This window comes from Hippoglossus hippoglossus, chromosome 19 (assembly GCF_009819705.1).
Source record: "Hippoglossus hippoglossus isolate fHipHip1 chromosome 19, fHipHip1.pri, whole genome shotgun sequence".
Classification (NCBI taxonomy): Eukaryota; Metazoa; Chordata; class Actinopteri; order Pleuronectiformes; family Pleuronectidae; genus Hippoglossus; species Hippoglossus hippoglossus.
The window spans coordinates 11,547,183-11,567,289 of record NC_047169.1 but is presented as its reverse complement, the minus strand read 5'-3'; the positions used below and the strand labels follow the sequence as shown (position 1 = coordinate 11,567,289).

Genomic DNA, 20,107 nt, shown 5'->3' with positions numbered 1-20,107 from the left:
AATTGGACTCTTAATTATGTGTGAGAGAAATGTCTTGAGCCGCTTTCAGACATGCACCAAACTCCAGATAATCTCCTGACATTCTCCAGAGGGGCTGTATGTGAGAACACATGTATCCGAGTGAGAGCCTCCGACTTGTTCCTGCCAGCGGGATAATTTCCTCTTGAGCCTCTCTTCGCAGGATTCGCCGCGAGCAACATGACGTTTCAAACACTTGGCTAACGCAAAACTAATGAATGAAAAACAAAAAGAACATAAATATCTCGGGGACAAAAAAGCGGTGCCTCACATAGAAGACACCAACGAATATGTCACGATGTCACGAGAGCTTTTGGCGATGAGGGCCGACGCTGGTGTGGATGTAAAATGTTACGTCCCGTCTCTGTATGTGGAGCCTCACTTTAACCATGTGGACATTTCTTTGCTGTGAACACGTCTGACCGGAGAATTCCCTGCTGCATTCTTCATGTGCCAACGACAAACTCAGGAGAAACTCCAGATCCCACCATCCAGACATTCTCGGGAGTTCATGTCTGAAAACGGCTCTTGAAAGTTATTAGACATGTTTTAAAAAAACGTTTGCACCACATCAACACAGAATACTGCTTTTACCTTTAATGGAGGAATCTGGAAACAATCTACAGACCCCCTGGCAGCCGGCCACCGACCCCCAGGGGTCCTCGGGCCGCTGCTTTCGGCGCTTGACGTGTGAATAGCGAGTGTCCGTGACGCATGGTGGTGTTATTGATGTCTGGGGCTGGGTGTAGCCCCGCTGCTGCAGCACAAGTATGCAATAAAAAAAAGAGCAGTGGACGCCTGCCTGCAGCACTATCAGGTCGGCCTCTGTCACACAGCATTGTCTCATACACTAATAAAGACCATCAGTCACTACACAGCACGAGTGGCACACAGAAAATGATCAGTTACAACAAAGTGGAAACTACTCATTTATTTTAGACAGGTTATTATGCACATTCATATGAGTAAACAACCAATGCTCATGAATTATTAACAGTAAAATGATTCTTATCTTTGCCAACAAAAGCCAGATCCTGCAGCGACTCTTCCATAACCGTTACCAAATGCCCCCTTTTTCTTCACATGTCCACTCTTTTTCTCCGCAGCACTGGAACTTTTTTTATGTGCGCTACATGGTGTGAACTGCCTTTCCCACAAGCGCTAACGTCAAACAGACGCGAACCAACCTCCCAGTAAATAGATCACATCATCAGAGCAGAGGGGAAGGGGCTTGCGTTGGCTCAATTAGGTAAGAAGCATGTTGTTAAGCAGATGTTTTTGTACTCTGCTGTCGTAGCGAACCTTTTAGCGGAGCAGTCTGCGAGGACCTGGAGCAGCACAGCCCACTAAGGACACCCATATGAGCTGACTTTCCACTGGAGTGATTTCATCAGTAATGAGGCACTATAAGCTGCAGATGTTGTGTCAAAACTCTCCAGCGGGAACCATGGCAACGAGATGAACACACACAGAGGACCTTGCCCAAGGTGATCCAAACCCTCCTGTATGTGCTGACTGGATGCCAAACTAGCTGATGTCTCTCGGGCATTGTTAATACTATAGCCTAACTGAGGAAGTTAGACAAAGCTGCCTGTTGCACGTCATACATCAGAAACATATTTAGGTTCAGACACGCAACCCTCGAGTCAGTGGAGGATGGCTTCTTTGAATTTTGAAGTTTCTTTTTCTGCTCCACTGATTTTACAAAAGCAGCAGGATAGAAAACCCCATTCAAGGAAACACGTCAGGAAGATCAACCCTGTAGCACTGCAGTTCATGTTCTTCTATACATACAAAAAAATGAAATGGTTAAAAGTCGGCTCAGTCTGTTCGAGGAAAGGATGTTTAACTTGGCGAGAACGGCAAAGACGGGAAAACAGCTCAACATGTAAGAACGTCACGGTTTGCACAAACAACTGTGTTTATTAGCTACAGCACAACTCTCAGTAAGATGTGTCACTGTTTGGTCACCACATTAATCAGCGACTGGTAATGACGCAGTAAAAGTCTTTCCAAAGAGAGATTAAAACAGGGAAACAAACTCATCTCAATACCCCCCCCCCCCCCCCTCCTAAAAATGTCTCCCATCTTTGAATAAATCTTCAGTTCTTGTGTCTCTATTCTCTTCTCTCCTTTGGTTGTTTTTTTCTTCTCTACTGTTCCTCCGTCTCCACGTGAATTAGGTAATGTAGATGCGGTGAAAGTCGTTGGCGCCGAAGGCACAGTTGCACTTGGGGCACTTCCTCTGCCGGGTGTCGTAACGCATCTTCAGACATTCGTAGCAGAATACGTGGAAACACTTGGTGAGCACCGTCTCCTTGTCTCGGGTGTTGCAGCAGGGGCAGCGCAGTTTGGCCTGGAGACAGATAAACACGTAGTTTATGGGCCAAATACCGACTTGCCGGCAGTGTTATTACCTCCACTTGTTCTATGGTAATGCGGCTAATACTTGAGGGTGTAACAAGTCTTTGTATCCCCAAAGCACAAAGTGGCTGTAATATTTACAGAGGTTTGAGCTCACTTTCTGGCTCATACTCACAAATGAAAAACTGCCACTGCCAGCCAATCGAACAAATCACCAAGCTTTAGTATTTGTAGCATTACGACGTTACATTTTCACCAGACTGTATTTCTGTCTGCGTCGGATTGTGCCAGGGAGGTGTTGGTGTTTTTTGTAACTCCCTTGTCACCAACTTGAGGTTTATTCAAACAAATTTCTCACCTTGTACTGGTTGATCTCCTCCTGCAGGATCTCATCAGCGTCAGAGTAAACCTCCACCTTCTTCTGTTTCTCCAGCTTCCGCCTCAGCCGGGACAGATCCTCCTGGAGGACACGGAGGGGGGAAGAGTCATGAGAGCTGCAGCCTCGTGTGTTCCTCCAAACTGAACTCCACAAGTAACTTGGACAGAAGACCCCCCCACCCCCCCCCCCAATTCCTGAAATACAACATACCTGTGCTCGTTTCAGGTTGCTGCTCTCCCTCTCCCGGGCCGTGCGGTTCTCTGCCACAGAGACGTGGATCTCCTTAAGCTTGGCCTGCGTGTGCTCCAGCTGCACCTTCAGGTCTTCTGCCAGTTGGGCAGCCTCCACTGCCTGCAGCAGGGAAGGAACCGGACACACTCAATAATAATACAAAAAAACTCAAATCTAATGATGAAATTCCTGAGCTGCAATGTGCTGGGGCTGCAGCAAGCTCTGGGAAAAACTTGATATTCTGAATCTATTCCCTGTGCTTCATTCACCACTGCTGATTTTGTAATTTTCATATTTACTACACGTTGTGTTCGTTTTCCGGCTCTGACGACCATCTTCCACAGCACATGATGCGTTTGTAGAGCTCCATCGCCGCTTCCACGCAATCGCTGGTTTCAGTTCAAGTAAACAGCTGCTTTTGTGTCTTTTCGGTCATGTTTTCAATTTAGTGCCGAGGTTGTTTCTACTTTTAAAAATAAGATTAAATGTGGAAAAAAAGAATTCAAGTGCCTGGCCAATGTTAGCGATGACCAGAAACACGTCACGTGAGCAGGCACTTACAAAACATGGCAGTGTGGGAATGAGGACAGACACTGGGTTTAATTGCTAACAGTGTAGCTCGTTAATACGTTTTGTGGCAGCAACCCCACGCAACTCGGATGTCAGGGTTTTTAACAAGCACCTAAATACAGGAGAATCAAATGAAAAGAGTATAGTTTTACGAACGGGCAATTACCCAGATCCTGCTACAGTGTTTTAATGTTTACATTTAGGACCACAGACATCTGGCAGCAATCTAATCAGTGTAAGAGCCAACAGTATGATGAGCGGCATCTCTCTCCTCACCTTCCTCTTGTTGAGCTCTAGTGCTTGCGTCCGGACAGCCAACTCTTTTTCCAGAGTGGCCAGCGCGCTCTGGAGGACGCCCTCTTTCTCTTCCAGCTTCTGCACAACGAGCAGCTGAGCGTCCACCTGACAAGAGGCAGCAGCAAGTTAATATTTCAGTTCCTCGACACTATGGGAGAGCATCCACTCTGCAGTTGCACTTCACCTGGGTTTTGAATCTGAGGACTTGTTCTGCCAGCTCCTCTTTCTCCTCTTTCAGCAGCTTGTAGATCTGGTTTGATTTGATTCGCTCGCTCATCAGCTTGAAATTGGCATCGTCCTTCTCCCTTAACTGCTGCAGCAGTCGGCTGTTCTGCTCCTGCATGTCCTCAAAGGCCTGGCCCGTGACGTCCATCTCACTCAGCAGGGCTTCCTCCTCCTCGAGAGACGCACAGGTATCAGTGAACAGATGAGGCAGTATGTGGCTTTGAACAAATGGGGCCTGGTTTCTTCACCAATGGTAAACGTTCATATCAAGTACAGTGTGAGTTGGGGGATTAAGTCATATTCTCCAAATAAGCTAAGCATTTTCACACAATGTTCTGTAATCACAACTAAAAACAACTAAAACAAGCCATGTATATAAAACAAATAAATTCAGTCAATTTTTATAGATTCAAAAAAGAACTGCTAACATCTACATTTCCTACCTGCTTCCAAATAAACAATAAAAAATGTATCATTGGCAAAAACAAGAAAATATGATCAAATCAAAAACTGTGTGAAATCGATGCTGTATTTTTGACAAGATGAGTAACAGATGTGCAGAGTTGTTAAATTTCAATGTGACACCGTCATATAACCTGACATATTTAAATGTTTTACACCTTCACTGGACTGTTTCACTGCACACTAACAAGCCAACTGGGGCCTGTAAACTTAAAGTCACATGATCTCACAGGTTGGTTGTTTATTGGAGCGTTTGGGAAAATCAGTCATCCTGCAAAAGTGAATTCAGGAAGCTGGGATTAGATAAAACCCAATTCCTGATCAGGAGGCAAAAGTCAAAAGCTGAATTAATCATGATCGGTCCAGACTGTGTCTCTCCTTCCATCAACTCTTTTCTGTGAGACCTGCCAAACATGAGCAGCTTCAGGCTGTCGGGTCTCCACAGCTGTCACAGTTAAACGAGTTATAAATAAAATCTGACCACTATTACATTATTATGTCATTGCCTACATTCGATTGAATTACATTTAAGTGCTAATGAACAGTCATTTTCTTTGCAGAAGAGTGCACACACATGGAGGAACCAAAACCAAACGAGTAAATGATAAAGACTGGGTGACATGGTGAAGATAAATGGATTCATACTAAGTAATAGGACACGTACGACTGATCATTTTCAAGGTGGCACCCAGGGAAACAGCTGGATGATCATTATCAAGTATTACAGTATCCAACATGGGTGTGTCCACCATCTATGCAAACAAGGTTTAGACATTACAATGACACTACTTGACCAACATTTGACCCTGGTCAGATAATGGTTTTATGTTTTCTATCTCAGAGAGTCTGTCCCTGAGTTTTGTGATTTACTAATGAAATTCCCTCTGAGAGCGTCAAGACACAGCCAAGCAAGTGAGCTCAGACCTGACAGGATTTTAAACAGTCCTACTTAGAATGTATCAGAGTAGCTCATACAACATTTTTATAGTTATCGAGTAACATATCCCCCCCCCCCCCTTAAATGTCAACATGATCATTTCATAGCAACTCCCTCCTTCTGTCTTGTAGTAAATCAGTGTAACAGTGTAGATTCACTCAACAGACATTTTTCATAGTGACTAAAATCTCACTACCTAAAGGAAGGAACAACAATACTGGCATGATTTTAAAAGCTATATATGTAATATCTTAGCCTGTTTACCATAAAGCCAGCAATAATCACTTAAAGTTTTTTCTGTGCCAGACGTTGAACACGTAACAGCACAACTATGTTGATGAAAAATGAAACTTGGAAGGAAAGCGGACATTCTTATGAAAATTAGTCTAGCATATGGTGTGTAGGGAGCCTGTTTTATAGTCTATACAATACCATCTTCTTTTAAAATCAGGTTACTATGCTTGAATAGATAGATATTTCTTTAATTGAATTCTCTGCCTTCATTATGCCATAAAAAACAGGGTTTTCAAAAGATTTGCATTAATGTGTTACTAAGAGCAAAATAAAACATTCACAAGAGATTAGCATGAAGTTAACCAGCTGTGAAGATTTAAATGACAGGCCCACAGCTTCAGATTTCAGTTCTTCTTTAGTGTTCTAAGGTCAGGAAACCCCTTTCTTAGGCAAATGCTTGACTCATTGCACTACACTCATTCTATGCACAGATGGATTGTGCAAGTCATATCTTGAGCAGATTTCCAAAGAGTTCGGATTAGTAATGACTAATTTCTCACTAGTCTTTGTTTAGAAAGAGGTTTAAATGTAATCAGTTCAGCCTCTCAGCTTGTTTGAGAGAACGGAACAAATAGCTACCTGCTTAGTTGCAGCAAGTTTCTTCTGCAGATGCTCAATGGTCTCTTCTGCTACTCGGATCTTCCTGAGGGCATCTTCATCAGCCAGCTTCTTGCTTTCCTTCCTTTCCCTCTCCTCCAGCTCTCGTACCCTCATCCTCAGCTCATCCACCTGGATGGTTCAGGAGAGGGGTGGGTAAAGTACTTTGTGGTTACCGGCTAACGAAGAGTAAATAGAAAAGAGACACAGAAGATACCAAAGAACAAACCTCAGCTTTAGATTTGCGTTCAGCTGCCATGAGCTGCACTTTGTCCCTCTGCTCCTTGGGAGCTGACTTGTACATGTCCAACAAGAGCTTCATCTCTTTCTGGGACTCCTGGGCTTTTCTGATGAGTTAGAAAAGAAAAAGGTAATACATTAACGTAAGCAATCACATCAATGGGATTCATTTAGTGCTTCTGAGCCCAGGATCCCATTCAACACCTGCTAACTATACTAAAGTGCTTATTTTGTATTTTTAACAATTAATATAATAATTTTGCCTCAAATATTAAATCATGCAAAACTTTTTTATACCAAAGTGTGACTAAGACCATTACTGGAAATACAAATGGGGTGTTAAATAGAAGGGGGGTGTACTTGAGTTCTATTCTGAGCATCTTCAGTGTGTCTGAGTCTTTTCTCTTCAGCTCGTCGCTGCGCTGTCTCTCTCTCTCACGCTCCCTCTCTCGTTCTCGCTCAGCCTCTCTCTCCCTCTCCCTGGCCCGCTGTCTCTCAAGCTCCTTCCTCCTCTCCTCCTCCTCCTCCTCCTGGTCCTCATCGTCCTCTTTCTTCACGTCGACGCTGTCACTCGTCGTCTCCTCGAGAATCAGAACCGGCGTGTCGCCGCTCTGACAACGCAACTGTCGATAAAGCACAATTACCATTATGTACTTGACAACGATGAACAATTACAATAGTTGGAGGAAATGTATCACTACCAAGGTTTCGATTTTGCTTTTGACATCCCGCTGATTCACATCGAAACACTGTAACTGTTCTACCAGACTGTGAATCACATTATCTACCTTATTGATCTCCATCTGTGTTTCCCGCAACTTCCTCTTATAACGCTGCACATCCCCTTTCAACTGGAGGTTGTGGTTCTGAAGGCTGCTGATTAAGTGTCGCATCTCCCTGTTGATTGGACCTAAGAGAGCAGACACCAAGGATCAAAAGCGCAGACACACAAACACACACACAGTCAACATGAGGTTTGGTTATGAGTCATTAAATATTATAAAGAGCTGTAAATGATGCAATGATAGACTTCATGATAAAATAAAAGTATGCACTCTTCCCACAATACTAACAGATGGTACAGATAACAGATACAAACAAAAGTCTTCCTCTTCTCACTTTAAATCAAAAATAAGAGTGTGATTGATTTACTAACTGAGCCTTGAAGTTCAAAATGTACCTGCTTGCTCGTTGGCTGCCAGGTTCTGCTCGAACTCAATGCGCAGCATCTCATACTCTTTGCGCACCTGAGCCAAGGTATCCTCCAGCTGGATGACCTCAGTCCGCAGCTTCTTTTGAAGGGACAGCTCATCACTCTGAACAGTTGAAAACACCAAGACATTGCAGATCATGTTGACTAGTAACGGCAGTAATACACTTGTACAAGTTGAAAATCTATAATAGGATATGTAAAGTCAGCAGTCTTCTGTTTTCTGATGTATAAACCTTGTTTATCTCCATTGGAAAAACTTTTCATATTTGCACAAACATATCCTTTAAGTGTTACCTCCATGTGCTCAATCTGTCGGAGGTGGGCGTTCTTTGCGGTGAGCAGGAGCGCCCGTGCTTCATCCAGCTGGGTTTTGACCCCAAGCGACTCATTGTACAGCACGGAGAACTGAGACTGCAGACATTTATACTCTAGAGTCTCCTTCACAACCTCTTCTGGAATGTTGCGCAAATCAATCTGAAAAATCAGTAAGTGGATTAAGATGATGATTAAGGTTGAACAATGGAACCACGCCACACACACGCCACACAGAGACACACACACACACACACACACACACACACACACACACAGACACAGACACAGACATTCAAAGCAGAAGGAAATCTTCCCCCAAAATAATCTTTTTAACACACAATCATATTTCATCCCAATTATTTAACTATTTGCACCATGAAAAACACTAAATTGTATTAAAGACACTGTTTTCAAATTGGTCATGTGCATCAGTATCTTGAGTCCCACATTGTCCACAGCTCTGCTTTTATCATATCAATCACAATGTAAAATTGTCAGGTTTCTCACTTCTGCTAAATGTGGTTCTTTAGTGACTGGTGTTGTTCAACTGATGCTTCTTTCCTACAATCAACAAACTTTCTTTACCTTGAGCTTCTCGCTCTCTCTCACAGCCTCCTGGAGCTCCGCCTGCAGTTTCTCCAACTCTGCCATGCGGCTGTTTGCTAACTCCTGGTTGTGCTCCAACTCTGCATTGAGACTCTCAAACTAAGATGAGACGAAGGACAATGTGTTATAGGAGAAATTTGCATGGTACAAAAACCATACTTTGCGTTTGAGATATGAAATTAATGACCTGCAAAAAAACATGAATGCTCACCTTCTGAATATTCAGTGTAATCTGACCTCCAGGAAGCCCGCCTGAGCTACCAGTGCTGCTGTATCCAGACTTCAGCTGCAGACAAACAGCAGAACATATAAGGAAAAATGAAAAAGAAAGCAGGACAGAAGAACATAAACAAAAACACACAGCACAACTACACAAATCCTATGAAAATATTCTGTATTTATTTTCATGTTCAGATAACAAATTCAAACAGTACAACTGCATCAATGCATGCATCCAGAACAGGATGTGCATCTGTATGAGACGCTGGCTTGGAACTCTTTGATGGTTAGGACTTTATCAGTGTCACTTCATGTATGCGAGAGAGAGAACAGACAAAAGAAGGTCACAGACACACTGATACACACTTAGCAGACAATAGATCCCATAACTGCACCTGTTCCATGGCCTCTGCCAGATGTTTGTTGAGTTTTTGTTCCCTGTTGCGGAGTTTCTCAATGTCCCACTGCAGGTCCTCCACTGTCGTCTCCATCTCAGACACCTTGGTCTCGGAGCTGGTCACCTTGTCCACCAACTCATTGTACTGCAAGACAGCAAGGCATAGCAGAAAATCAGGGGCCATGTACATGCAATCTTACAACAAATCAACAGTCTCTATCCTTTCTCCGAGTCACACACTCACACCCACACAGATGCGCATTCACCACACACAATGACACAAACAATGCCGAGGACATCGTACCTCCATGGACATCTTGTGGTGACGACCCTGCAGGAGAATGGCCAGGTCTCTCAGTCGACTGTTCTCATCCAGCAGAGTGTGGCTAACATTGATGATGTCAGACTGGCTACTGTCCTCACATGCTGTTAATAAAGATAAAGTTAGCAATGTCCATTTAGAATGGAGCTAATGGGTGTTAAGAAAACCTTGTACACATTTACGTACAACAACAACTACACAATGACATATTTAAGTCAAATAGCAGAAGGTAATTAGTTATTTCTCATGCAGGATGGAAAACGTCAATTAAGAGAATGTAACAGTTACCTGAAGCTTGGACGTGCTTGCACATACTGTCAATTCGACTGTGCAGCCTGTCGAAGACACAGACCAAGCAGGCAATCGCTTCCTTGCTGAACTGCATGCGGTCCTGGAGGTGCAGGGTGAGCTCTTCCTCGCTGCTGTGCTCCAGCGTGGTCAGGAAACCCTTGGCATTATCACTTAGTGGAGGAGGAGGTGGTGACGCATCTGAAAATAGCAGGAGGTGGTTACCTATGAGGTTGGTTAAAATCAGTACAGCAGGTTATATCAATGTCACTAAACCTTAATCTTTATCCAGGAAAAAGGAAAGAGTTTGTGCCTACATAAAAAAATCTTGAAAACCTGGAATCTTCATTGGAAATCTCAATGGATCAGACAAATACAGATAAGGAGAGGTTAGCCTTGCTTTATAATAGCCTGAAATTTGACAGGCTGTTTGCCAGAAGGTTGAGCCAAGGCATACAAGGAAGCTATAAAAGTTGATTTTTTTAAAGATACACCTGGAAAATACATGAGAATACATCTGGATGCTTTTTAGGGATTATAGTTCTGCCTTCAATAACACCCCTCCCATCCAAATTATCAGTGAAGCTCTACTCCCGAGGACACACCAGGCTTTGCAATTGGGCCTTGCACTTTCTGACCAGCAACCCAAGGGCGTTCAGGATGGACAACCTTCAACTAAAGCACCAATGGGAGAGTCTCCACCATAAAAACGTACTTACACCGAACCCTACAGTAAAGACAATCAAAGGCCTCATCTGTACCAGTATATCCCCCTTAACAGATGTTTACAGGAAAAACAGTCTGAGGGCTGAGCATTTTTAAGGATGTCCCCCCCCCCCAGGAAGACAATTCAGGCGTTTCTGCAGAGGCTGGTTATTTTCAACACTTTAGGTCAAATTCATCGCATTTCCAACAAAAACACAATTGTGCACAAGTAGGATTACATATATAACAAAACTCAATCACGCCCAATCACGATCTATCAAACTAAAATGTTGATAAAACAACAAAAAACAATGTGGTCTGTTAAAATAAAATAAAAAATTACTTGATATTACATGCCGACCTGCTAAGAAAGCTACTGGATCAATGACATCCTCTGTGTATACATAGACAGAACTTAATAATGTCAAATACATATATGTATAAAATAGACAGATTACAGATTATGTGGTCAAATTATAGAAGTTCATCAAAGCACTCAGCAATTAAGACTTTCTATCTTACCTTTTGTTGAGTTCTGTGACGGCTCTGTCGTTGTCATCAACTCTTCTGACCCCACAGGAGGAGGAGGAGGCTGCTTCTCCTCCTGACGCTCTTCCGGACACTCCTCCTGCTGTTTCTCTGCCTGCTCACCCTCATTCTGGACTTCTGGAAGGGGAGGAGGAGGAACTGCAGAGGTTGGTGAAGCCAGATTGACGCCATCTTCCTCCATCGGTGTGGGATCAGGGAGAGGGGCAGAGGGCGGGGCCGGGGTAGACGCCACTGGAGCATCTGGCTTTATACGTTTGCGTAGAACATGCACATTCTCTTCCAACTGCAAATTAGAAACACAAGGGTTGAAAGATTGCTGTATTCTCTTGAAAAATCCTTATTATGAGCATATTCTAAAAACTGAGTCCTGCATTTAGAAGGTCTTTTAACTGTCATTGCAGTGACAGTGGCACTTCCACAAACTGACTTTGAACAGAGCAAAATCCTGCTAATTGGCTAATTTTACAACTGTAGATAATTGGGAAATGGAACATGTTTACTCATGCTGCACAATACTAGTATACAATTCATCAGAAAGGGATTAATAGTGTTATAACAGTGTAATATTGAGTGCAGACAGCACCTGTGACCAGTAGCGGTTGACAATCAGCAGGGTGGTGTCATCGGTGGCTTGTCTCTTCTCCAGCTTCTCGATTTTCTCTCGTAACTCATCCTCCATGGTCTGTCTCTGCTCCAGTCGCTCACATAGTTTCTTATTCTTGAACTGGATCACCTTCATGTCCATTTCCTCCTGCAAAAAACAAATACAGACAACAAGAATAAACGTCAGAGATGCTGAACTTTGTTTAGCCAAAAAATGAAACCAGGGACAGCATGCAAGGCATCTTGGTGGAAGCAGAAGTACACAGAAGTCATGGTGACCTGAGGGAGTAAACATTGAATATGACTGACCGTAGAAGAGACCCCAGCTATTCGAATGGGCTCGATGAGTGTGGTGGTGGTCTTCTCCTCCTTCTTGCTTTTCTTCTCAGGTGGGCAAGGGGGGCTGTCCCCCCCTGAGGGACGTTTTCCTCCCCCAACACCTGACATCGTTCCTTCCCCTGAAAGAGATCAAACACGACATGTGATCGTTGTGCTCGTACAGCGGAGCACTTTGGAGAACTCATTCATTAGTTGACAGCTAGCAAACGGCTACAGTCTCATGCTACAAGGACCACTGATTTTAACCGGCTGAAAACACTGATCGCCTGGTGTTTATATGAAAACACGTGTTGCTAAGGGGGTATGCTGAAGGTTGTCGTGTTTATCCCGGACTGAAAAGCAACCAAAACATGTATTTTGGCTTTTCTGATACGATTTACGCAGCATTAGCAATCTTGCTAACGCCAGCTATGCTAATGCTAAACGGATGATTATCCGGGATCTTCCTGACTAAGCGTCGCTCTTTGTCCAGCGTATCTGATAAACAGTGGTGGGTATTTTTATTCAGTGACCATCCCCGTGTATCTAAGATATTCTGTGAGTGAACTCTACATGCACGAGAAAGTACACATCGTTTTCTGACCTAATTCATCGGTACAAACCTGCTCAAGGGACGATGGAGAATGTAGCTGGGGAAGCTACAGGAAGTGACGATAATCTACTTCCGTATTTTTTTTTTTTACACATCAAGAAATAATAAAAAATGATAAAGTGAGGGTCAAGATTTTTATAGTGTGGTGGTTTTAATTTGGCTACATGTGAAATAACCTTTTATTCAAGAGAAATAAAATAATACAAATAAATCACCATGCTGCAATTGTCACTCCGGCCTCAGGGGGGCAGTACTGCAGCATCCTGCACCAACGAGCTGTGTCGAGTGAGCAGAATGTAAACAGGCGCTAGCAAAGTGACACTAGCATCAAAGGCAGCTAACTGTGGTCCAGGCGCCACTGATACACAGTCATGGCATCACGATAGCTGCGCTGAACGGAAATGGCGCTTGTGAGCTGATTACTTATCAGGCATCTTCCCCTTCTCGTCGTTGTAGCGCGCGCACGGTGAGTAGCTTCCTGGAGGGTCAGTGAACCCGCTGCTGTTACACGGCCAAGCTAAAGACGCTGCGCTAGCTCACGGTCACGATGGACCCAAGGGCACAGGTGTTGTTTGTGGATGCGCGTGTTTAGTTCATCAAGCAAATCACAACAGTGTCCTGCCAAGTTCATTTCAACACGAAACAAAACATCGTGCCTGTCATGAGTGAGCTCGGTAGTTCCTGTCACACATCACACAGCAAAGACACGTGACTGACAGTGTGTTGTTGTTGTTGTTTTAGATCCATAAGCTGTCAACATGACTAAAGACATACTTGTCGGAGATGAGTTACCAGACTGGGTGGGAGCGAAGGAGTTTTACCAGAAGTACGACCCCAAAGAAGTGATTGGCAGGTGAGTCCATCAAATCAGTCAAACGTCCATGTGTGAAGCACCTCTCATACAAGTGAGTGCAGTTTCAAAGTGCTTCACAAATAAGTGATTAGTCAAGAACAGACCAAACAACTACAAATGGCTCCATTAAATTCATTTCAAAAGTGTACAATAAATGGAATAAATAAAAGTCAATTAAGTATAGTAAAAAAAAAACATATTATTAATATTAACAGACAGATAAAATAGAATCAAATTTTAAATGATGATGTACAAAAACCACACGTAATCAACAGCTAAGCTAAAAATACAATAAATACTAATAAACATTTCAACACTTCCAGCTGCTCTCAGGTCCTCTTGAGTGTTCCTCACCAAAGGTTCCTCTCTTACACTTCGGAGCAGCTAACTGGTCAGTAGCAGCAGACCTGAGAAGCCGTACTGGTTCATACACTTTGATGCACGACCACAAAGTGCTTTGAAACAAGTAAAATCATCTTACAATCAACATGGAAACTGATAGGCAACCAGTGTAAGGACTTTAGACCAGGACTGATGTGATCTGTGGTGTGAGTGATGTGGCGGCAGAATTCGCTGTAGCTGATTAATTTCATTTCGGATAGACCAGAAAATAGAGCTCTTCAGTAGACAAGCCTGCTGGGGGAAAAAAACATGCATCAGTTTTTCTGTGTCACTCAGAGGAAGAGAAAAAAAGTTGCACTTTTGTTATGTTTTTGTTTTTAATTAAGAAAAACTAATATTTTTTCTGTTTGGATGATTAAAAATCAAATCTCTAATCTATGTGTTCTATGTCAATGGTGACTCAGGGGTGTGAGCAGCGTGGTGCGCAGGTGTGTGCACCGACACACGACTCAGGAGCTGGCGGTGAAGATTATTGAGATCACGGCGGAGAAGATGACGGCCCAGCAGCTGGAGGAGGTGAAAACCTCCACACTGAAGGAGATCCATGTCCTCGACATGGTGAAGGGACACTCGTCCATCAGTATGTTGGAATTCTGCTCTTTTGGACTGCAGCACACTTAACATGCTCTTCTCCTGAGTGTTTGATGGTGTTCAAACTATTCTATGTGTCTCTGGTTCCCTTTAGTTACTCTCATTGATTCCTATGAGTCCACAACCTTCATATTTTTGGTGTTTGACCTGTGAGTATGAAATCAAATAGCAAAAGTGTCCGTGTTTCTGATTCCTCCTTAAAATATAGATTTTAACATTCATGAAATCATTCGCAGATATCAGATCCTTGTTTTCCTTTTCAGCATGAGGCGAGGAGAGCTGTTTGACTACCTCACAGAAAAAGTTACTCTGAGCGAGAAGGAAACCAGGTGAGCTCCAACATCAACACACTGCGTCAGCTAAGTGAATTTGTCATAATTTTGACACAGTTCTGTGTTTTATTATGTTGTTTTTGTAGCATTATAGTGATTTGTGCTTTACTGTCTTTCCTACTGAGTATTTTACAGTTTGATGAATGGGGTTTTCTTTTTGCGAAACCTGTTGGTCTGATTTAACTGTAGGAGTATGATGCGAGCTCTGCTGGAAGCGGTGCAGTACCTCCACTCCCTCAACATCGTCCATCGGGATCTGAAACCTGAGAACATTCTCCTGGATGACCAGGGACACATCAAACTGTCCGACTTCGGTTTCTCAGTGCAGCTACAGCCTGGAGAGAAACTTCGAGGTGATATTGTGTGACTGTAGATCACTGTGAGAACATTTATATGGTCAGTTATGTGAATCATATAGTTGTAATTTCTTACGGACAGAGGTAAAAAATCCTTTTCTTATTATTAGAGCTTTGTGGGACGCCTGGTTATCTGGCCCCTGAAATACTCAAATGTTCCATGGATGAAATGCACCCGGGCTATGGCCAGGAGGTTGATCTGTGAGTCTTTTCTTTGGTCAATGACGCAACATCAATCTCTGTATAATTACGATGCATGACGCTGGGTGTGATCTCATTCCTGCTCACTTGTGTGTGTTGGTAAGCTGGGCTTGTGGCGTGATCCTGTTCACTTTACTGGCCGGCTCACCGCCGTTCTGGCATCGCAAACAGATGCTGATGCTGAGGATGATCATGGAGGGTCGCTACCAGTTCAGCTCCCCAGAATGGGACGACAGGTCGGACACTGTGAAAGATCTGGTAAGCGGTTAATGACTGCTGACTGCAGAAGTTTGAATAAACATGTCAATTTATTCCAAGTAGTGGCCTTTAATATCTCATTAGTTACCTTCCCCTGAGTCCGATAAAATCCCTTCAGCAAAAACAGAATGTGTGAGGTTATGCAATTCAGCTACATTAGTCCTAATGTTCAGATGCTGTTGGTATTTTTGTGCTAAAACACGATATATTCAAATATCTGTTTCAGTATAATCAGTTGTGTTTATTTTTGCTCGTGACACTCAGATATCCAGGCTGCTGGTGGTGGACCCAGCTGTCCGTCTCACTGCTGAACAAGCCTTAGCTCATCCCTTCTTTAGACTGTACCAGAAGGAGGATGTGCGACACTTCAGCCCCAGAAAGACATTTCGGGTGAGTCACAGTGCCCACCTGACTTACATTTAGATTATTTTAAACAAAAAGCCTCGAAAGACAAATGTCCGTTCAGAAATATGATGAGAGGCAGAAACAGACTAAGCTCGACTTTCTTATCTGTTTTCCTTTCCTTCCTCCTCAGGTGTTGATAGTCAGCGTGCTGGCTTGCATCAGGATGTACAGCCGTTACCGCAAAGCTCGCCCATTGACCCGGGAGGTGCTCGCCAGAGATCCTTACTCCCTCCGCGGCGTGCGCAAACTCATCGATGGCTGCGCCTTCCGTATCTACGGCCACTGGGTGAAGAAAGGGGAGCAGCAGAACCGAGCCGCCCTCTTTCAGAACACAGCTAAGATCATGCTGCTGGGCCTGGAGGACTTTGAAACATGAAAGGTCAACGTAATTCCTAACCAACTTTATTTGTATTCAACCGTTTGCATGTCCTATGACGTCCGTTGTTTTTGTCTTTTTTACTTACTTTAGCTTACCATGTTTAATTTTATGATGAGAAATTCAGGGACCGGGACATTTGTTTGCCTTAATGCGCACAATGGGTTTGAATCGATTAGCATACACACCCTAATACTCCTCATCTGCCTTTTGATCTAAGTGTGTGGCTGTCTGAAACTCTCGTTCAGGTCATAGTGTTGGCAATCACTAGATAAAACCCATCACATATTATAAGCTGTAGGTACAAAATATATGTATATTCAGAGTTTTACCTGTTGATCGTCAGTAATAACTGAGGACAGGATGCATTTTTAAGCACTGTGTGGCTGAGATGGACTGAAAGCACTGTGGTTAAATATTTAGTAGATGATTATATTAACATATTGAAACAGATTTAAAGATATTCCAGTGTTATGTGGACATGTGTGAAACATTCAAGTACAGTATCTGAAGTGTTTTTTGGTAGAGCCTCATTTACCCATAATGCATGCAGTCATTCCTCAATAGGGAACCCACTTACACTTACTGTGAAGACCCTTTGTGGCTTTTTTTTTCCTCCTTAAACACCATTCCCTACTTATTTCATTTCCCAGTGTGCTTAGTAGCACTTTACCTGCAAATTCCTGCCTGAGAAATGTACATTTATTGTACAAATGCAAAAATATGTTGTACTGTAAAAGAAGATAAAGGGTTTTATTGACAATAAAACAAATTACAGTCAGAATTGTCTTGTTTTGCAGGCTGTTACTTTTATCATCTGTTATTTTTTGGCCTTGTGGTTGGGCTGTGGAGAATCTAACGTTTTGTGCTGATCTGCAATTTCCTTCATTCTCTTGTCAAGTTGTCCTGACACGAGCATCATCTGATCTCTGACTTCTGTCTCTACAATTGCCTTCAGTTCCGATGTGTGGCCTGAGTGTGAAGAAAGGAAGCAGTTATAAAACACAGTTTGAGGTGCATTTCACTATAAAAAGGTTATTGCTGCACAGTTGCACTCAGTCCTGCTATCATTTGTAAACCTACCGAGCATGCTTTTCTCTTGCTCTGTGAGGGATGTGTACTGTGTGTCAGTGGAATCCTCTTTCGTCAGCGCATCTTTTGCTCCTATCATCACATTTTTAAAAACAAAAAGAACATTTTAAAGAGTTAGTAAATCTGGTCACAAGACCTTAAAAAAGTCCAGAATATTTTATTCTCTGTGTGAAAAAACAAATGTGTATATACGTCATAATGTCATTATTATTTTGAGAACTTTGATGGTACAAAAACTAGCATCTTTACCTGCAGCAGAAGAATCCTCAACAGGGATCGCAACGTAAGTCAGTGACAAATCAAGTTTAACCTGAGGGGAAAAAACAACATGATTCCAACACTGAAGCATATCACAAGCTGTTGTAAACAATGTGTGTTGAATAACAAATATTTGGTCTCTCGCCTGTGGAGTGAAGATATATTTATAGAGTTTGCAGTGTCTCATGTAGCTGTTGTAGATGTAGTTCAGGATAAAGTCGGCCTCCTTAGGGCTGAAGAGGTTGATACTAAAGGGGGGTCGCTGGAAGTGTGCAGAGACAGAGATGTGAAGATGGAAAGCAGTAACTTTACAATCATGGAAATCTGTGGCTGTTCAAACGAGTGGAAGGGGAGAAGATATGTAATTTACTCACCCTGACAGAGTGACAGAGCAGAAGCTCTTTGCAGTAATCGAAACAGTGCTCCATGTTGTTGAGTGGTGTTTCTGTAAGAAAGGAGTTCAAAAGAACATTTCCATGAATCACCAGAACAAATAGAACTAATATTTATCCAGAGGTTGAAGTCGGAGACCTGAACTCAGACTCCAGTGTATTAAAAATTCTAAATTCTAAGCTTTTTGTTTTTAGTTCTTGTCTTAAATGGTAAATGTTTTTTCTCTCCATCTGATATGGTATTCTTTACAATCTTTGCACGACACGAGCGCCAGCTCTTTACTTCAGGCCCAAGGACAGGACGAGATAAGATGACATGAAGTGCTCACCGCCACCAATATAGATTGTTTTTGTACTCAAAGTGTTGGCAATGCACGACTCAAAGTTAGATAATGTGTGACCCAACTAACGGGCATAAATCACTGATGTTCCTTCAGCACTTTGCTCATTTTCGCATTTCTCATGTACGATATGTGCTGCGACTCCATCTGCAGCTGCTGAATTAAATCCAAACACTTTTATTTGATAGACTTGACCTGGAAATGTATTAAAACTCCGTATAGACGACAGTTCATACTGCCGTCTCTACTACCACAGAGCAGTGATGATAATCTGACTTTATTACCTATGTTAGCCTCGTGGATGGACTTGATGATGGACAGCAGAGCAGAAGTTTGTTCCTTGTTGAAGCTGAACTTTCTGCAAAAGATCACAGTCTGCACATACAGCTCCAGCACGACTCCTCTTTTGGGTTCAGCTGGGTCAACTCCAAACACTCTGCCTACAACTCTGAGAGGGAGAAGAATTGGTCATGACAAATAAAGTCAGAAATAATGTGTTTTTCCTCGTGGGGGCAGTAAACCTTTCGAGATCAGGAACAGACTGCGTGCTGTCGATCACCTCCATGTCATGGAAGCTTGCATCCGTCCTGAGAACATCGGGAAGCGGATTCATTGTTACACAACACGTTGTCATGGCAAACAACCCAAACAAACATCTTCCCTGCAGATACTCACCATAGCATCACTTTAGCTTTGAGAGCCCGGGGGACCTAGAAAATAAAATAACACTCGTCTTGTATGCGAAACATTTCAAGGCAATACTTAGAAAATAGTTGAAACCAATAAAACGAAGAATATGTCAAATGTTTACCTTTATTGTCACGTCCATATTTTCTGTAGCGCGATTACGTGATAAAAAGGCAGTAAGGGCAAACTCAAATCGTGGCAGCGGTGGCTCGTAGAGGCTCTTCCGGTGGCAATAGAACCTGCCACTGATAAGCTTCCATTAATGCCACACTGTTTAAAGGCTGCCTTTGTTGTCCCACTGTCTGAGAGCAACTTCAGCTGGTTGTGATTTATTCAATGAGCTATATACTGGTTTATGAAAGTTTATTAGATCGTTGGTTACCTCTGGGGGGGTTGGACTCAAAATGAATCAAGAAAAGCTCCACATCTATCCGATCCATATGCATGTCCTTGGTGTCTATAGATAGGTAAAAACCCAAAGACTGTATTCTCAGTGTCAGTTACAGTGGGACTGATACTGTGCCTGAGTGAACTGTGATAAACCAAAGGAAACATGTACATTTGTATTCTTGCCTTAAATTCTACATAAGATGGTGAATACCTTCATGACAGCAATGATGCACAGAGATGCCACTGCTCATGTAGCAATGTATTGACTCCAACTGTACCAAAGTAGATGGAAATACCACAAAGTAACAAAGTTTTTAGTAACGGTAGGACCAGGCACACTCTGCATTTACATTTATTCTCTCTAGGCTGAATAAATGTATTCAGAGTTTTTGTGTAACCAGACAGCAAAGA

At 42.9% G+C, this 20,107-nt stretch overlaps 3 protein-coding genes across 5 annotated transcripts; 1 reads left to right on the top strand and 2 right to left on the bottom strand.

Moving 5' to 3' along the window:
- Nucleotides 1-934: 934 nt before the first annotated feature.
- rnf40 (ring finger protein 40) lies at nucleotides 935-12,842 on the bottom strand. 2 transcript variants are annotated; one of them, XM_034569673.1, is made up of 20 exons: nucleotides 12,773-12,842; nucleotides 12,141-12,289; nucleotides 11,812-11,979; nucleotides 11,202-11,511; nucleotides 9,975-10,175; nucleotides 9,669-9,790; nucleotides 9,363-9,509; nucleotides 8,960-9,034; nucleotides 8,728-8,847; nucleotides 8,122-8,301; nucleotides 7,795-7,930; nucleotides 7,403-7,524; nucleotides 6,975-7,237; nucleotides 6,604-6,721; nucleotides 6,357-6,506; nucleotides 4,044-4,256; nucleotides 3,839-3,964; nucleotides 2,972-3,112; nucleotides 2,741-2,842; nucleotides 935-2,374 (listed from the first exon to the last, which is right to left on the bottom strand). In XM_034569673.1, the coding sequence occupies exons 2-20, from the start codon at nucleotides 12,276-12,278 to the stop codon at nucleotides 2,198-2,200; spliced, it is 3,009 nt and encodes a 1,002-aa protein (XP_034425564.1). In that variant the 5' UTR covers nucleotides 12,279-12,289; nucleotides 12,773-12,842; the 3' UTR covers nucleotides 935-2,197. The 2 variants fall into 2 exon arrangements, with proteins under 2 accessions (XP_034425564.1, XP_034425565.1); XM_034569674.1 differs by having other exon boundaries at nucleotides 4,044-4,253.
- A 176-nt stretch (nucleotides 12,843-13,018) lies between these two features.
- On the top strand, nucleotides 13,019-17,322 carry phkg2 (phosphorylase kinase, gamma 2 (testis)). The gene is made up of 10 exons (XM_034570834.1): nucleotides 13,019-13,228; nucleotides 13,504-13,615; nucleotides 14,422-14,597; nucleotides 14,703-14,757; nucleotides 14,872-14,937; nucleotides 15,130-15,293; nucleotides 15,407-15,497; nucleotides 15,602-15,755; nucleotides 16,020-16,145; nucleotides 16,291-17,322. The coding sequence occupies exons 2-10, from the start codon at nucleotides 13,521-13,523 to the stop codon at nucleotides 16,534-16,536; spliced, it is 1,173 nt and encodes a 390-aa protein (XP_034426725.1). The 5' UTR covers nucleotides 13,019-13,228; nucleotides 13,504-13,520; the 3' UTR covers nucleotides 16,537-17,322.
- ccdc189 (coiled-coil domain containing 189) lies at nucleotides 16,609-19,533 on the bottom strand. 2 transcript variants are annotated; one of them, XM_034570836.1, is made up of 9 exons: nucleotides 19,431-19,533; nucleotides 19,295-19,329; nucleotides 19,141-19,206; nucleotides 18,904-19,067; nucleotides 18,261-18,331; nucleotides 18,032-18,148; nucleotides 17,878-17,938; nucleotides 17,620-17,703; nucleotides 16,609-17,508 (listed from the first exon to the last, which is right to left on the bottom strand). In XM_034570836.1, the coding sequence occupies exons 1-9, from the start codon at nucleotides 19,446-19,448 to the stop codon at nucleotides 17,357-17,359; spliced, it is 768 nt and encodes a 255-aa protein (XP_034426727.1). In that variant the 5' UTR covers nucleotides 19,449-19,533; the 3' UTR covers nucleotides 16,609-17,356. The 2 variants fall into 2 exon arrangements, with proteins under 2 accessions (XP_034426727.1, XP_034426728.1); XM_034570837.1 differs by having other exon boundaries at nucleotides 17,620-17,700.
- Nucleotides 19,534-20,107: the final 574 nt, after the last annotated feature.

Excerpts from the sequence above, each read along its gene's own strand:
- ccdc189 (XM_034570836.1), bottom strand. Across the intron at positions 18,149-18,260 it reads TGCTCTGTCACTCTGTCAGG|CGACCCCCCTTTAGTATCAA; the intron begins GTGAGTAAATTA and ends GCACACTTCCAG. Across the intron at positions 17,939-18,031 it reads AATATATCTTCACTCCACAG|GTTAAACTTGATTTGTCACT; the intron begins GCGAGAGACCAA and ends TTTTCCCCTCAG.
- rnf40 (XM_034569673.1), bottom strand. The coding sequence starts at position 12,278 with ATGTCAGGTGTTGGGGGAGGAAAACGTCCCTCAGGGGGGGACAGCCCC. Across the intron at positions 6,722-6,974 it reads ATGCTCAGAATAGAACTCAA|AAAAGCCCAGGAGTCCCAGA; the intron begins GTACACCCCCCT and ends CTAACTCATCAG. Across the intron at positions 3,965-4,043 it reads TCCTCAGATTCAAAACCCAG|GTGGACGCTCAGCTGCTCGT; the intron begins GTGAAGTGCAAC and ends GCCTCTTGTCAG.
- phkg2 (XM_034570834.1), top strand. The coding sequence starts at position 13,521 with ATGACTAAAGACATACTTGTCGGAGATGAGTTACCAGACTGGGTGGGA. Across the intron at positions 13,616-14,421 it reads CCCAAAGAAGTGATTGGCAG|GGGTGTGAGCAGCGTGGTGC; the intron begins GTGAGTCCATCA and ends ATGGTGACTCAG. Across the intron at positions 15,294-15,406 it reads GCCTGGAGAGAAACTTCGAG|AGCTTTGTGGGACGCCTGGT; the intron begins GTGATATTGTGT and ends TCTTATTATTAG.